This window comes from Mesoplodon bidens (genome assembly GCF_964165515.1).
Source record: "Mesoplodon bidens genome assembly, contig: HAP1_SCAFFOLD_146, whole genome shotgun sequence".
Classification (NCBI taxonomy): domain Eukaryota; kingdom Metazoa; phylum Chordata; class Mammalia; order Artiodactyla; family Ziphiidae; genus Mesoplodon; species Mesoplodon bidens.
In genome coordinates, this window is record NW_027672719.1 from 300641 (window position 1) to 318540 (window position 17900).

A 17900-nucleotide genomic window follows, 5' to 3' on the forward strand; every position below is an offset into this window, starting at 1 on the left:
TAGGATATCACCTATATATGGAATCTAAAAAATACAGCAATCTACCGAATATAACAAAAAAGAAGGGGAGTCACAGATATAGAGAACAAACTAATGGTTGCCAGTGCGGAGGGGGAGGAAGGGGCAATACGGGGTGGGGAAGTGAGAGATGTAAACTACTGGGTGTACGATAGGCTCAAAGATGTATTGTACAACACAGGGAATATAGCCAATATTTTGTAATAACTGTAAATGTAAAGTATCCTTTAAAAAGTATACAAAATTTTTTACAACAGAAATCATACTGAAAATTGGAAACAATTTAAATGTCCATCAACAGGAAAATGCACATATAAATTATTGCATTTCCCTACATGGGAATCCTACATAGTGAGGAAACTACATGAACTAGACAGATCTTTACGTGTCAGCATGGATGAACCTAGCAAAGATAACACTAAAAAAAGCAAGTAAGAAGAGAAAACATAGTAGAATACTATATGAGGTTTAAGAATACTTAAAAATGTAGCCTAAATAGAAAGACATCCATGCAGTGATGGAGACCAAGTTCAGAAGAGTGGTCACCCAGGGTCAGCTGGGGAGTGGCTGTGTTTGGGAAAGTGGTCACAGCAGGCTCTTCAACAGGAATGGTCATGTTTCACTTCACACGCTGGCTGGAGGACGGAGGAGTGTCTGCGATGTTATAATGTGAGCACGCTGCATGTGAAAGCCATTGCTGACCACATCTAGGGGATCTGATACGCGGGAGCTGGTAGTGGGTGGAGGCATCCAGAAGGTGGTGGTAGAAGAGGAACGTTGTATGCATAACGCCTAAGGCCTGACCAGAGGACGACCACTGTTCTAGAAACTGGACACAAATCCAACTTCTACGGCCAATGTTAAAAGACAAACTGAGGCATGTTTAAAAGAAGACTTTACGTGAGCAAAAATAGATTCAATTCAGGCACCGCCAAAGCGGAAGTGGTGAGGAGCACTCCAGCCACAGGAGCTGCAGAGATTTGTTTCAAAGGGCAGAAGCAAAGCAAGGAAATGACTGACTTGCTATCGCTTTAAAGCCTACTTGGTGGTTTCTGACTAGTTGTCCTCAGCGCTGTGCGTCACCCTGAGGCGTTGACAGGCTTAGATTTCGGTTGCTTTACGTAGGCGGCCGCATCACTAGAGCCACCGCAGGCTAACGGCCTCCTTGCAGGGTTCATTTACTAACACCAATTGTCTGAGTCCTTACTCTTACTCGGCCACTTCACTTCCTACGCCTCAATTTCTCTTCTGTAAAGTGGATATTCAGTAGTAAATTCTCTGTGGAGTTGTCAGTACAAAACAAAGTGATTATTAGTAACCACGATCATGTCCTGAATGCATGGAACACGTCACCATTTGCCAACTACCGTGTCAAGTTAGCAGAAACTACGGAAATTAAGAGCTCTCCGCATAAATTCACACACCCGTGCACCAGGTAAGGGACCACAGGCAGACGTTCACTCAGCCTTTCGTGTGTCCCTCACGGAATACACGCTCTCTCCTGGGCGGGGGGAGCACAGACACTTACGGGAGTTTACTTTTCAAATGCGTTGATACAACCAGGTCTCACTTTTGTTTGGATGAGTCAGCAAACGCTTTTTGGAAGCCCCAAAGTCTCCACACCTCCAACGTTTCGCGCTGCCTTAGTCTCAGAGCTCAAGCCCCTACTCTTCAGGCCGCGTCACCATGGGAGACAGGGCTGCATGCGGACGCGACGCACGGCGAGCGTGCTGACGTCCTCGAGCCCCGCCCCCACGGTCCCGCCCGCTGACTTATAAACGGCAGCCCCGCGGCGTGGAGGGCGTAGGTGCGTGCGCCAACACCAGGCCGTGCGGGGTCTCCGGAGCGCGGCATGGGGGGGTTGGCGTAGCTGGGGCCCGTGGCCCTATGTCTTCTGGCTGCGACGCCGGTCCTGCGCACGCTGCGGGGCCGCAGCCGCCGGGCGGTGGGCGCCCGAGGGGCCGGGAGGCGAGCCGGGGCCCCCAGGCGGGTGTGGGCATCATGTCCGCAGCCAGCGTCCCCGAGGCCGCGCTCGGGCCATGATCCCTTGGTGAAGCTGCGCCGGGACGGCGTGGCCGATATCTTTCCGCGCTCTGAGGACCTGTGCGCGCTGCAGGACTCGGTGCCTCTGCCCTCCGTGCGCGCTTCCCTACAGGAGGGCCTGCTGGACTTAAGGCCGACCGCCTCCACGGGGTGCACTGGGCGCCGCTCCTGAGCACCCGCTGCCCCTGATCTGTATCCAGAGCTTCTTCCAGCCACGGCGTGTCGAGACAGGTTTGTACTTCCCGCTTCCAGGGCCCCTCGTGTGGGCACTGAGAAGCGGGGTTTTAAATGGTGCAAGGTGGAGGGTGGGCACTAGAACCAGTGCCCAGTGACCGGGTGTGCGTGCACTAGACAGGGCGTGTGGCCTAGGACTCCTGCCGGCTCGGTGACCCCGGCCGAGTGCCTTAAGGCTTCAAGGTCTCAGTGTTCTCATCTGTAGCGTGGGCTTAACAGGACCCAGTCTCTCTGGCGGTTACAAGGATGCACTGTGTTAATGCTTCTAGACTCTACAAAGTAGAACACTTAGCACAGTTTGGAGCATCGTTAATTGTTGCACAGATGTTACCTGGTCTGTTGAATGACTTTGCCTGGTACACACCAAAGCGATTAGGAAATGGATATATCCCAGCTTCATTTCCTTTCCATTAAAACAGGGCTCAGGAAAGAAAAAATCTGTTTTTCAGTAGTCGTATCGTATAGTGGAAAGAGCACTGGTGTGAAGGCAGCCTAGGGTTTGAATTCCAGGGCTTATGCTGTCTGTGGCCTGGGCAGGTTTCTTTTGCACTACAATCCCCACACTTGTAAAATGACATTAATAACCACTCTTTCTGTGGGTTCTTAGAATGAATTAAGCAGGTTATGTGTGTAAAGTAGCCTGGCACTTGAATGAGTTGTCAGAACCAAGGGCTGCTGGAGAGGATGCTTCTGCCCTAGGTAATCTTCCCTTCTACTGGGCAGCAAGTAAACACAAGCACAGTAGTCAGTGCTCTGGAAGAAGTGAGTTCTGGTGCTATAGAGCACAGAATCTCTTTTTTCTTTAATTTAATTTTTATTTTATATTGGAGGTTAGTTGATGTACAATATTGTGTTAGTTTCAGGTGTACAGTAAAGTGATTCCGTTATACATGTATCCATTCCTTTTCAGATTCTTTTCCCGTACAGTTTGTTCCAGGCTATGGAGTAGAGTTCCCTGTGCTGTGCAGTAGGTCCTTGTTGATGATCTATTTGATATAGAGTCGTGTGTCTATGTTAATGCCAAAGTCCTAATGTATTCCCCCCCCCACCTTTCCCCTTTGCAGAGCACAGAATCTTGGAAGGGAAAGTTCAGGGTAGGCTTCTTGGAGGAGGTGCCATCCTTTCTAAGGATATGTAGAAGCTACTGGGGTGGCAGGAGGGAGCAGTGTGTGTCAAAGTTTGAGAAATATAAGAAAATATGGCAAAACTAAGGTATAGGACTGGAACTCAGGGCTTGGGAAAGAAATGAGAGTTGATACTGGAAACCTAGTGGGGCCCAACAGAACGGGGCCTTGTTTGTCCTGTCAGAAGTTTAGATGTTTATCCTGAAGGCTGTGGGAAACCCTAAAGAACAGTGAGATGGACTTCTGGTTTAGAGACTTACCCGGACCTCCATGTGCAAGGCACTTGATTGGGTGCAGGGTGAATTGTAATCTAAGGTTCCCACTTAAGTTATAAAAGGTTGGACTGGATTTTGCAGATCTGAGAGAGAATGGGTGGGGCCTGGTGACCAGTTAGAAAAGGGAGGGCAGCAAGCGTGGGTGACAGTTTACAGCTGCATCTTTTTGAGAGATACAGAGCACCGTAGGAAGGTATTGGGGGTGGGGAGAGGATTTTAGTTCCTCTTCAGTGCTTTAGAGGGGCCTGGTAGACAGGTCTGGGCCCAAGGTTCAGATCTGGGCTTTTGGGGAGGAGAGGTGTTTGAAGGCATGGTAGAGACTTAGGTTATCCACAAGAAGATCCAAAGAATCATAGGTCTGAGAGATTTTTAAGTGGGTATATTTGAGGATGTTTATAAGCTGTGAGAAAGTAGCCAGCAGAGGAAGGGTGTAAAGATCTAGGACAGGAAATGATTGTTCATTTGATTTTGAAAAGCTGAATACTTATCGTGTGCCTGGCCCTTTTCTAGGATCTGGGGTTCACACCATCTGTTATCTCTTCTGCAAGGATAGTTCAACTCCTCCCCTGGTGAAGAGAAGTCAGATTATTCTTTGCGTCCCATTCAGGTATAAGAACTGTTCTGTACCTCTGAAGGGACTTTACTTAACCAGAGTAATAAGTTAGAAATCAAAAGAAATTAGAGCTGGAAGGGACCTTAAAGGCCACTGTACTTAATTTTGCCTGATATTTGACATTGAATGTAAGAAAAATTTATTGTGGAGCCCATTCTCTTCAGAGTTCCTTCACTGAACTTTCTTTATGTCTTGCATCCAGTGGGTCTATCTTGTAAATTTTGGCCTCCTCCTAAATTTGCTTCTTCATCCATATTACATTTTGCCCAGGCTATGGTAGAAACTCCTGGGTGGTTTCACGGCCCCTGGTCTCAGTTCCTCTAAGTTCATCTGCCTACTCGGGTTGAGTGATCTTCTAACACGACAAGATATGCCTAAAATAATGCTGCTAATGGCTTGCCCACACAGAGTTAGTGCATACTAGCCGCCCAGCGTGTGCTCTGCACAGAGGCCTGTAGTCTGAACTGTGCTTTGCCAAGCCTCCTGGGGCTCTTTGGCCTTGAGGAAGGGGAGCTTTTTGTGATCACTCCCTTTATCTAATTGGTCCTTCAGCAGCGGGGCGCCTTTTTCTAATCAGCGGAGGCACCCTTACTCAGCCAGTGGTAGCCCCAGGCCTCATCACCTGTGGGATACAAGCCATGCTCTCTCCCAGGCTTGCTTGGGCCAACATCTCTATTTTTATTTCTGTCTCTTCTCACACTTGGACCCCTGGTCTTTAGTCATCCCCACCTGCAGTATTTACAGTGCCCAGCAGGTGTCAGGCTTGAGTGTCTTTGCACAGGTGCTCCCTGTGCAGTTAATGCACCTCCTACTCCAACTCTGCATAGCCTCATCTTTCTAGACTGTACTTCAGGGTTATCATGAAGCCGTCACTTAGATATAACTTTTGGCCTCCATAGGCACTTCTGTGCTTAAAGGTTATAGTTCTTTATCTCATGTGATTGAAATTTTGAGTTTATAGATCTTCCTCCTTAATGAGGCTTTAAGGACAGGAGTCATTTCTAATCCTTAGCACAGAGCAGATGCTTTTTAAAGGTGATAAAATGTATGGTTTAAATGACTCATTTTACAATAATTTTGCTGTAGCTTCCGATAGAAATAAAGTTTCCAGATGTTGTGTTCCTGCAATAAGAAATAAAGATGTGACCTTCCAGCTGTGTAAAGCCCATCAATGCTGTGTAAGTGCATCGGATGCGCTAAGGAACGTGGAGCCAAGTGGGCTAGTTGTGAGAGAGAGAGACTTAACTATGTTAACAAAGGTAAGCCTTCATTGTGTCCTGCCAACATTTGATAGTTACTTTTGGGCAAACTAAAGCAATAAAATTTTAAACTGTTCCTCCCCATTAAAGGGATTGACTATTTGGCCACTTTGGTGCACCTGTGTCTTGTGAATTGTCCAATTGGAGATGGAGGTTTAGAAAGTGAGTTTCAGTCTTGTTTCAGTCTCTTCCCATCAGACTGGTCTCGTGATTTCCTACACACCATGTTACTTCCTGTCTACCTTTCCTTGGTGTTGTTCATGCCTGGATTGTCTCCTGTACCTGCTCAAACCTTGGTCCATTCTCATTTGTACCATGGAAGTTTGTCATGCCGGATACTGTCAGAACTCATTTTACTTAAGTTTGTGTTAAGGTGCAAAGCACACGTTTTGTATATTATCTGTTTTTTGTGTTTGTTTATATTTTTATGGTTTCTCTTCAAGAAATATTATGAGTAGGGAAATAACAAGATGTAAAGAGCAAAAAAGTCATCATTCTCTTTTAAGTTGTTAGAACGTCTACCCGCAATCAAACTGCACTGTGGTATGTGTTAAAATAGGAAATTTATGTCATGTCCCGTAGGAGCAGGAAAGTCAGTGGTGTTAGTGAGGGTGTGTCATGGAAGTAATCACTAAGCAGGTGACTGTTGGTTGGGGTCCTGAAACATTAGTGTGTGTTCCCTGTGTCCAGTAGTGGTCTGGAGAGGTCAGGAAGCGTGCCTTTCAATTTGAGGGAACAGAGGGTTTGAGGTCCTCTCTGTTCTATTGCTCTAGTACACTGCATAGCAGCTCATAAAATACTGTGTTTATAGTTGATATTTAAATCGCTGATTGATCATCAAGATTGGGATGTATCATTGGAAATGAAAATAGGAAGAGTCTTATGCTTTTTAGGTTTTTCCTTTTTTCCCGATGTCTCAGAAGGCTCTTTGACGGGGGACTTTTTATTCTCCCATACAATTCCATGAATACTTATACCCTGGCACTTATTTTAATGTCATTTTCAATTTATAAATGTCTCTGAAACACATACTGTAAACTATTTGAGGGTAATGACCATGGCCATTGATGACACATCTTAAATGTGCATCATGTTAATGTTTGAGTGTCAGGTGGTCTACCATCAGTGCTTCCTTCTTTCACCCAGTTTTCTTCCTCATTTCCTTCTCCAAATTTGTCTCATTTTTCTACTCTCCCTTTTGCTTCTCTATTCTTGCTTTCTCTTTCCCGTTGCATGTGTCATTCTTCTTTTTCTTCTTCTTCTTCTCCTTCTGACTTCATTATTATGGCCAACCAAAACCTTTTCCAGGATTGTCTCTATCTTCCTTTCCTCTTCATTGCCATCCACAAACTCTTAGAGAATATTCTTGCTTGACTCCCTTACTTCCTAGCATACCCATGTACTTCCTGATCACTTTAGAACATTGAAAAGGGTTGGAATTTTTAAAAATAGGTAATTATAATCAGTCTTCTTTCACCTCTGGCATAAGACTCTTCTTCCTCAATCTGACCATTCTTAAATCTAGAAGTACTCCAGCTCATTGGTCTCCCTTACCCCCATGTTTAGGCCAAAGAACTTGTGAAACCTTAGCCCTGTTTAATACTTGAATTTATCAAAACATAAGAGGGCTAATTCTGCCTAAGGGCACCAAAGAAGAATAAAGATGCCACAAATAAATGTTTAGTCCAGATTTATAATGGACCCTTAAGTGCCTAGTTGAGTGCTAACCGTTAACTCACTTGAACACCAGGGAGGTCATGACACAAACTAACATGTTAATTGTAAAGACACTTCACTTCACCATTCCTCAATGTAGCTGATAAACTGCATCCAGTTAGCTTAAATAACATGAATGATGAATTTCCCTGTGTATATAAATTGGGAGTTTCTAAAGTTTTCTTTTTCCCTTTGTACAACTACTGACTGCCACCTCGCTTGGTCAGTGCAATAGGAAATGATGACTAAGAAACACATTGTCTCAATATCAGTGGACATAATGTCCTAGTAGTCTATAAAAATCTCAAAATTCTTAATCTAAAAGGTAGGTCTGCCAATCTTATACCCTTTTCCTTTGTTAATATAAGTATCCAATCTATGAAGGTCTCAGTTTCCTTACTTAGAATATGAGGTGGATAGATTTGCTAATATCTAGGGACCTTTCCAATTTTAATATTCCCTAGTTATAAGGGCTGAGCCAAATACAATGGCTCCCTTAATCATTAACCTCGCTCATGATGAAAGTTATCAGCAAGTTCTACTTGTAAGAGATCAAACATTCATATCCATGTATATTGTAGCACATTGACTTTTACAGAACTCCAAGTAACACAACATAGTTACATTCATAGACTTAAGGTCACTGTGGTATACTTTACAATTTTTCTTTTCCCTAGGAAGGAAATGTAGATCCCTAGGAAGGGATTTCTTTCTCTGCCTTTCAGTAATGTAAGCCTTTTATTATCTCTTGGATCCTAAAAATGGGTAGGGTTTTGGCAGGTGGAGCTTAGGACAGACATTCCAGGTGACAGGGACAACAGGAGAAAGGGCAGAAGGAAGAATGGATTTTCAGAAAGAGTTGATATCTTACATGATGAGAGCAGCGTTTCACAATCTCTGTCCTGCAGAACACTGGTTTTAGATGATGTTAATGTAGTTACAGGACAGAAGCATTTGGGAAGAACTGTACTCTACATCCCGACATGAAATTCAAGTTTCACTTTGTTTCATTACATACTCTGAAAAGTTTTGGAGGAAGGAATTGATTTATTTTTGTTTAATTCAGTCTTACTCACAGTTACTTGACAAACCTATATTCAGCTGATGGGACTGTATTTTGTGAAAGGCCAATCGGAGAAATGGTGAGATGGAGCTTAGGCTATTTCTCTGTTGGGACAGGCATGTGATTATTTTTCTTATAATTCTTTACTGTTTGTCCTAACAACTGTTACTTTGCAGGCATCAGTTTTTTTTTTTTTTTTTTACATCTTTATTGGAGTATAATTGCTTTACAGTGTTGTGTTAGTTTCTGCTGTGTAACAAAGTGAATCAGCTATATGCATACATATATCCCCAGGATTCAGTTTTAAGCCCTCTGTTTTTATCTGAGTTATTGGGACTCTTAGAAAGCTTAACAATCCTGGAGTCTTCATCTGTGATGTAGTTTCCAGAAGCTCCTGGCACTTACCACTATTTCCTCTTGATTCTTTTCCTCCGACTTCAGACTTCTTACAATTATGAGCTGATGGTTTTCTCAGCCTCTAGTGTCAAAACCAGCTACCTCACTCATCTTCATTGTCTCAGTTACAAGGTGCAATATTTCCCATGTTTATATGCGTCAAAATAGAAGTCAGGGATTGATACATAGCATATGCATAATAAAAATTGTATTTCTTTTTTTTCTTTGTTCAAAGGTATCCAAACACTGGCCAACTTCTTAAATTGAAAGTAGAGTGATCTAACTTATTCAGCTCATCCAACCATCAAAGTTGAATATTTGTCTTTTTTCTTACACATATTTCTTGTATTCCAATTGTGACATTCTAGAGCACAGTGAGTACATTTATAACTTATTACTGCATTACTACCTTGGCTATTCCTTGATCAAAATTTACTTCATACAACTGACAGCCTAATTAACCTACTAGAGTCTTTTTTTTAATGTACGCATATATTAAAAAAACTCTAGTAGGTTAACTGCATTGCTAATAACTGAATTTTTACACCTCTATGCACCCATGTATCCAACACCAGATCAAGATATTATAAAATATTTCTAACACCCTACACGGTTCTCTGTTACTTCTTTCTGTTCCATACTCTCCCAGGGCAACACCTAAGCTGACCTCTATCACCTTATATAACATACGTGGAAACACACAGTGTGTATTCTTTGGTATCTGACCTCTGGTTACATATCATTATATCAGTAGTTTATTCTTTTATTGTGTTTTCCTGATTTTTTTAAACCTAGACATTCATACAGTGTCAAAGTACCACTGAGTTCTTCATATTATTATGCTGATCTCCATCTTCAGGGGCTTTCTACAGTCTTCCATGTGTCTTTGCACCTACTTTCTCTTCCGTCTAATTATGTTTCATTTAACCAACCTCAGCCAGCCTTCCCCCATATTCCCCAACACGTAGCACTCCTGTGTTCAGCTTTTTTTTTTTTTTGTCCCCTATTCCATAAGCCCTTTGTGCCATTCCTGACACTGTGCCTGTTCCCTGCCCGGAAGGCCTGTTCCCTACCCTCTATATACTTGTTCAAGACTCAGTTTAAATGCTACCTGTTCTGAGAAGTCTTCTCAGAAGAAGCCAGTACTTTTTGGAATCCTTCTTTAATGAAATCCCATAGCAAGTGTAATCTGTCCTCCCTGATCTGGTAATTAATTATCCATTGTTCCTATCATATAGTGTTTGTTTTCCTTGTGTGCTGTTATTATTTATTGAAGCAGATTACAGTGACTTGAACCAGGAACTGGGTCATTTTCCTCTTCATTTTAGTGCAAGTTTCTGTGATAAACTCTTTTTCCCTCACTTCCCATTCACCCTCAGCAGTTGTTAAACATGAAGTACAAGTGAAACTTATTGGTTAACAGGTTTTTGTGGTCCTTGGTTCTGGTCCCTAGGTCTAAGCTGCACTTCTGTAGTGCTAATTTGACTGATTTCTTATTGTCACATAACTCAGGCATTAACTAAATCCTTACAAATTTAGATACATATAAGATAGTATTAAAAAAACCCAGTGGATATCAAAAGTTTTGGCCTGGAGGAGAGTGTTGTATGAGTCCTAGTTTGGTGGGGCTCACACTTAATGATCGAGCCTTCCAATATTCCACTGTAAGTAAGAAAGAGGTATGCAAATATATGGTTAATATTTAGCAGTGTTGATAAAAAGAAGAGAGAAAGGGACGACAGATACTTTGAGGGCCTTTTGGAATTCATGAACAATTATGATTGGATGGGCAAAAAGAAGAACCGAGGGCTAACCTCCCACAAGTGAAGTCAGGAAAGAGAGAAGGGCTCATCTGGTATGCAGGTAGAGAGGTTTGACCTACAGAATCTTAGAAAACCTCAACAATCTGAGCAGCGTTTGCAAGAGGCAAACTAAAGGGCTAACAAAAGTCTACAAAAGTCTCACACAAAGAACTCTGGCATGGTGTTCATCATCTAGCTAATCCTAACATGCAGACATTTATGAGAGTAAAGTCAGGTCTTTACTAGAGTGGGTTTCTTATTTGGGCAACTGGGTCAAATGAAGAAAGGCAGGTGTAGGCTGCCAGAGTAATAAATAAGGAGAGGAAAAACAAAAAGAATGAGACATATGATTCATCAGTGATTTCCCCCCAGTATTCTTAGCCTCCAGCTTATCTCCATCTTACTGCTAACACAGGAACTAGACCGAACAGTGAGGTAAAAGGTCTCTACAGAAACTGAGGTAATATAGAAAATAAAAAAATAAAACATAAAATTGTCAATTTTCTTCCTAGGGGTAATTGAGATGGTAGTTCAATAATAACATAAGGTCAGGGGAAGTCTAAAGAAATTTTAGAAAAGCTGGATAAAGTAAGAAAACATCTGTTCGCTGCCATCTGAATGTTAGAGAGACACCAAGACGTGGGCCAAGTTGTGGAGAGAAGGGAAACACATACACAAGCTTGACATTTGGTGCAGCTTTTCTCCTTGGGGCATTTGCTGATTCAAATCTTACAGCCTACGAACTGAAAAGCCAAGGAGTTCAAAAGACTCTAACCACAGAAGCCAATGGGCAACAGCTCAAGCTAAAGGCAACAACTAATGGAATGACAAGCTAAGTGTATCTTTAGTCTCACAGGGCTGCGGGAACCATTACATTTAAAGCCTAACAAATACAAGGGTAGTTGGGAATAGGGAGAATCCAAACTTTCACATGGTAATCCCAAAGGGCAACACCCGTAGAGGAAGGACAAGACAGGAATAGACCAACCTTCACACAGACTGAAAAACGGCTTTGAATGAGCTCAAACGGAGAATGGACTAAGGTTACCAGTCCCTATAATAACTGTCTGCCATGGGCCAAAGTAAATCTTTTCAAGAGAAAGATAACAACATCCAGAATGTGGAGGTATCTTTATAGTTTCCTAAAATAAGTTAAGCCCAATTTTAGTATAAAAAATAATTGGACATAACCAGGAAAAAGACTAAATGATCAAAAGTTCAAAAAAAGAAAGAAAGAAAAAAGACAACATAAATAGACATAGGAGGACAAGAGTTAGCAGGCCTTGGTTAAAAAAAAAAAAAAAAAACTACTATGGTTAAACAAAGAAAATAGGCACATGGCAAATAAGCATGTGAAAAGATGCTACACATTCCATGTCATCAGTGAATTTTGAATTAGAATGATAATGAGATACCACTACACACCTATTTAAATGGCTAAAATCCCCAAACTGAAATACCGAAGTTGGTGATGATGCAGAACAATTGGAATTCTCATTTGTGGCTAGCGGGATACTTGGCAGTTTCTGACAAAATAAACGTACTTTTACCATACAGTGATCTAGTAATCCTGCTCTTTGGCATTTACCCATAGGAACTGAAAAGTTATGAAAGTAAGAGCCTTTACAGTGAGAAAATTCTATGATTCTATGGTTTTTCAACTCATTAATTTGTGTAGTTCATCCATTTTACTCATTGTATACACTTAAGTATATTGTTCCTTGAAATGGCCATTCAAAGTTGTTTCCTGTGCCACACACTATGAATGTTAGGGTTGGTCCTGTGTAAATCTTACCCCCATTGATTTAGTATTATCCCTAAACAAGCAACTTTCTTCCATAAGGAAACAAAAAAGAGGTTCAGAAATGTCCAAACTAAGTTTTTATAAAACTGTGTTATCAAATCTTATTTATCAAAAAACTTCAAACATAGCAGTATGAGTTCCCATATACCCCTTACTCAGCTTCCCCAAATGTTAACATTTTCTATTACTAGAGTATAATTATTGAAAGCAGAAAGTTTACATTGTCACAATGCTACTAATGATTTATAGACTCGTATTCAAATATTGCCTATTGTCTTGCGGTCCAGATTCAAATCTAGGATCCCTTATTGCATTTGCTTGTCATATCTCCCCATTCTTCTCTAATCTAGGATAGTTCCTCAGTCTTTTTTTGTCTGTTATGACCTCGAACTAATGGAAAATCTTAGCCAGTCATTTTGTAGAATTTTTCTCAAATAGGGTTTGTTTGATATTTTCTCATGGTTAGACTGAGGATATGTATTTCTTGACAAGAACACTTCAGGAGAGATATTATGCCATTTTCAGTACATATTAGAGGTACAAACAAATCTGTATGTCTCACTACTGGGGATGCTAACTTTGATGACTTAGTTATAATGATAGCTGCAAAATCACTATTTTTCCCTTTGTAATTATTTGAGATTGTTCAAATATTCTGCTTCTTGTTTAATTTTCCCATAGTAATTTTAGCATCCATCAATAATTTTTGACTCCACCCATTACTGTGGTGTTTGATGATTGTTCATTTTCTATCCCCATCATTCCCTCTACATTTATTAACTATAATTTGAGTATAAGAAAGAGCTGTTCTTCTCCTTCATTTATGTATTTATCTGGTTATTTGTTCATATATATACATACATCAGTGTGAACTTGTGGATAATTATTTTATTCTACGGGTTAAAATTTATTACTATCATTAATAGTTTTGTTTCTCAAAGTGTTCCATATTTGGTCACTGGTACTCCTTCCAGCTGTCTCCTATATTTTTCCTACATGGCCATACAATTGTTGGAGTAATATCTTACTTTCTGACACCACAAAGTGCTCCAGACCCATCTTTTACTTTCCTCTGTCTCAGCCTTGAATCAGTCATTTCTCCATGGAGTTCTTGTTCCTTGCATTAATAATGGTATTCAGAAACCAGAATCTTGGTATGAGGTGGATTTATCACTATCCAAGCTACCTCATTGTGTTTTCAGCAGAGAGAGCTAAAAATATATATATGAATACATAAAAATATACAAGTATCTCTATTTTCATATTATCTATCTGGGTGTGTGTGTATATACACACACGTGTGCACGCACACACATTATCATCTGTCTATCTACATATATATATAACTTCAAATTGATATATGAATTCAAATTGATACCTTGATTCCAATCCAACAGCACAGGGTTTATTCTAGCCTCCCTTACCCTTTCCTTATTTGTCACTCTTTAACAATTAGAAACCTGATTCTCATTATTTGCAGTCTATTCATTTGCTCAATTCTGGAATACACATAAAATATTTAAAAATCATTAACCTGTACACGTGTGAAAAATAAATTTACTAACAAGTTCAATATTTGTGTACATTTCTTTTTGTCTTTAGCTTTTCAGTATATATTGTGCATGGTTAATCACAGTATATTAAAATACTGTTTTCCAAAGTTACTTAGGTTAGCTCTTTCCCACCTCCTTCAGTGTGTTTTTTTTTCTTCTGCAGTGTGAGAAAATCTAGTACTTTGTGTTCAACTCAGACTACCAAACCAGAAGTTCTAGCAGAAAAGGTGATAATCCATATGTGCAATGAGATCCCCAGGTGATTCTTTTCATTGGAGAAATATGAGGAACACTGCTTGACGTCTCTACAACTAAGATGTCTAAAATGAAACTTCAATGATTCCTTCTTCCAAACTTTTCCATCCTGCAAATCTTTTCTTCCTCAGTGAATGGTGCCATGATTCACACAAAAAGTAACTCCATGCAAAAACCTGGGAATGATCCTCAGTTCCTTCCTTTTGTTCACTTTCTGCATAGACTGCATCATTAGGTCCTCTGGAATCTCATCTCTCTCTCTCTCATCACATATATAATGTTTCTCTTCATCTTCATTGCCACCGTCTTAGCCACTACCATTTCTCCTTTGCTCTACTTGAACAGCCTAGTATCTACACAACTCTCTTTTCATTTAATTGCTTTCTCTTGCATCTAAGATAAAGTCAAAATCCTTAGCCTTATAGATTCTGGTCTTGCCTTTTCTTGTAAGTTGTATTTTCATACTTATAAGTACAGGCACACTCTCACACACACACACACGTATAGTTGGTATTGTTAGTTTAGGTTTTGTTTGCCCTCCCATCCTAGCATGAGAAAATTAAGAAACAAAGTCAAACCAAAAAAAACACTTTAAAAATAAATTTGAATAATATCCTTTCCCTCCAGAACATTTCTCTAAAGCAGTATTATCATTAATGGCAGTACAGACCAGAATTTTTTCCCTTAGACATAAAGGCATGGTGAAGAAATCTCATTAAAAACTGGAATCTAAGCTTTCAATGTCAAATTCTGTCTCTAATCTTCTGCAGTAAGCCCTAATGATTAAAGTATAGGAATCTGAATCAGAGGTCTGGTTTAGTATAATCTTTTTTGTAATAAGCTTTGTACCTTAGACAAGTCATTTATCTCTCCATTCCTTAATTTCTTCATTTATAAACGGAGATGTTAAGAGTATTGATATTCAAGGCTAATGAAAAAAGAATGCATCTAAGTACTGTATCAAACACTTTAAAAAGTAACCAGTTCAGGTTCTCTGCCCATTTTTAAATTGGAATATCTGGGGTTTTTTGATATTAAATTGTATGATTTCTTTAGATAATTTGGATACTAACTCCTTATCAGATATATCATTTGAAAAAATCTTTCATTCAGTAAGTTACCTTTTCATTTTGTGATGGTTTTCTCCTCTCTGCAAAAGCTTTTCAGTTTGATATAATGACACTTGTTTAATTTTACTTCTGTTGGCCATGCCTGAGGAGATAGACCCCCCAAAATATTGCTAAGATCGATGTCAATGTATTTTTCCTAGGGGTTTTATGGTTTCAGGTCTTAAATGTGAGTCTTTAATCCATTTTAAATTTATTTTTATATATGGTATAAGGAAATAATTCAGTTTCACTCTTTTGCAGGTAGTTGTCCAATTTTCCTAACACCATTTATTGTCTTTATTTCATTGTATGTTCTTGCCTCCTTTGTTGTAGATTAATTGATCACATAACTGTGGGTTCATTTCTGGGCTCTCTATTCCACTGACCTATGTGTCTGTTGTTATGCTAATACCATACTGTTTTGATTACTATAGCTTTGTAGTATAGTCTGAGATCAGTGCATGTCATACCACCAGGTTTGTTTTTCTTTCTCAATATAGCTTTGGTTATTGGAGGTTTTTTGTTTGTTTGGATGATTCTATACAAATTTTAGGATTATTTGTTCTAATTCTGTGAAAAATACCATTGGTATTTTGATAGGGGTTACATTGCTTTGGGAATACATACAAATGACCAAAAGACACATGAAAAGATGCTCAATATCACTAATCATCTGGGAAATGCAAATCAAAACCACAGTGAGATATCACCTTACACCTGTCAGAATGGCCGTCATCCAAAAGGGAACCCTTGTGCACTGTTAGTGGGAATGTAAATTGGTGCAGCCACTATGGAAAACAGTACAGAGGTTCCCCTAAATGTTAAAAATAGAATTACCATATGATCCAACAATTCAACTTCTGAGTATCTATCCAAAGAAAACAAAGACACTAATAAGAAAGGATGTATGCACCCCTCTGTTCATTGGAGCATTACTTATACTAGCCAAGATATGGAAGAAACTAGTGTCCATAAATAGATGAATGGATAAAGAAGATGTGGTGTATATATACACACATATATAATGAAATATTACTTAGTCCTAAAAAAGAATGAAATATCTTCACTTGCAACAACATGGATTGACCTAGAGTACTAGGTGTGCTAAGTGAAATAAGTCAGACAGAGAAGAACAAATACTGTATGATTTCACTTATATGTGAAATCTAAAAAAGAAAACAAAGAAAACAAAAGAGAAACAAACTTGTAGATACAGAGAACAAACTGGTGATTACTAGAGGGGAAGGGGGATGGGGACTGAGAGAAATAGGTGAAGGGGATTAAGTGGTACAAATTTCCAGTTATAAAATAAATGTCTTGGGGATGCAATCTCTACTGCATAAGGAATATAGTCAATAATACTGTAATAATTTTGTATGGTGATATATGGTTACTAGACTTATCATGGTGACCAATTCAAATGTATTTAGATGTTGGATCACTATGTTGAACACTTGAAACTAACATAATATTGTATGTCAACTCTACTTCAATAAAAAAGTGACCAGTTAACATTAATTGGTATTATAATTACATTTTCTCTTCATAAAGGCACATTTTATTGATTTTTTCATTATAAAGTATAAAAGTACCTTTTACTTTCAAGATGAGTTCTAAGATTACTTGTTAATGTTAATATGGTAATTTAAAATACGTCTAGATATAATTTATTTTTAATTGCCTAACACAAATATGTCTGATATTCACCATTATGAGTTCAAACCTTTTAGTAAAGATGTCAAATGAGTCACCAAAACATTTTTGTTTATTGCCTCTCATTGAACCCTAAATGCTAACAAGACTTTTTGTTGGAATGAGGGATCAAAGTTTTATACTCTTTAAGAACTAATGCCATAGCTGTTTTATTTTTATAAATAAAGCTCTTTCTGTTTACTTTGTAGTGTACAATTTTTGACTGGCCTGGAAAGAGAAAAATTATTTTTTGGGCTGACAAAAATGATAAAGAGGCTCATTGCTGATGAAGGGAAGAAGACAAAGAAGAATAGAGAAAGAAGGATTAGTTCCTCTTTCAAAAGGGAGTAAGATACTAGAGCTTTCTGCAGGGAAACTGAAGCACACCTTTCTTTCTGAGATTTGAAAGGAAGAGATGCCCTACATTTAAATATCTAGAGTATATCTTCCATTTAAAAATGAACCTAGCTATCTTTCTGTTTCTGTGCCAGTACCATACTGTCTTGATTACTGTAGCTTTGTAGTATAGTCTGAAGTCAGGGAGCCTGATTCCTCCAGCTCCGTTTTTCGTTCTCAAGATTGCTTTGGCTATTCGGGGTCTTTTGTGTTTCCATACAAATTGTGAAATTTTTTGTTCTAGTTCTGTGAAAAATGCCAGTGGTAGTTTGATAGGGATTGCATTGAATCTGTAGATTGCTTTGGGTAGTAGAGTCATTTTCACAATGTTGATTCTTCCAATCCAAGAACATGGTACATCTCTCCATCTATTTGTATCATCTTTAATTTCTTTCATCAGTGTCTTATAATTTTCTGCATACAGGTCTTTTGTCTCCTTAGGTAGGTTTATTCCTAGATATTTTATTCTTTTTGTTGCAATGGTAAATGGGAGTGTTTCCTTGATTTCACTTTCAGATTTTTCATCATTAGTATATAGGAATGCCAGA

The 17900-nt window shown here is 39.4% G+C and overlaps 1 protein-coding gene across 1 annotated transcript in view; it reads left to right on the forward strand.

Moving 5' to 3' along the window:
- The window catches only part of LOC308609765 (uncharacterized protein), a gene marked incomplete at its 5' end in the record, with an annotated part of 65032 nt that overhangs the window by 18731 nt on the left and 28401 nt on the right, over positions 1-17900 (forward strand). Inside the window, one exon of the mRNA XM_081259062.1 lies at positions 2030-2121. Within this exon, the coding sequence (XP_081115188.1) occupies positions 2030-2121 (92 nt within the window). The remainder of the gene's footprint in view (positions 1-2029; positions 2122-17900) is intronic.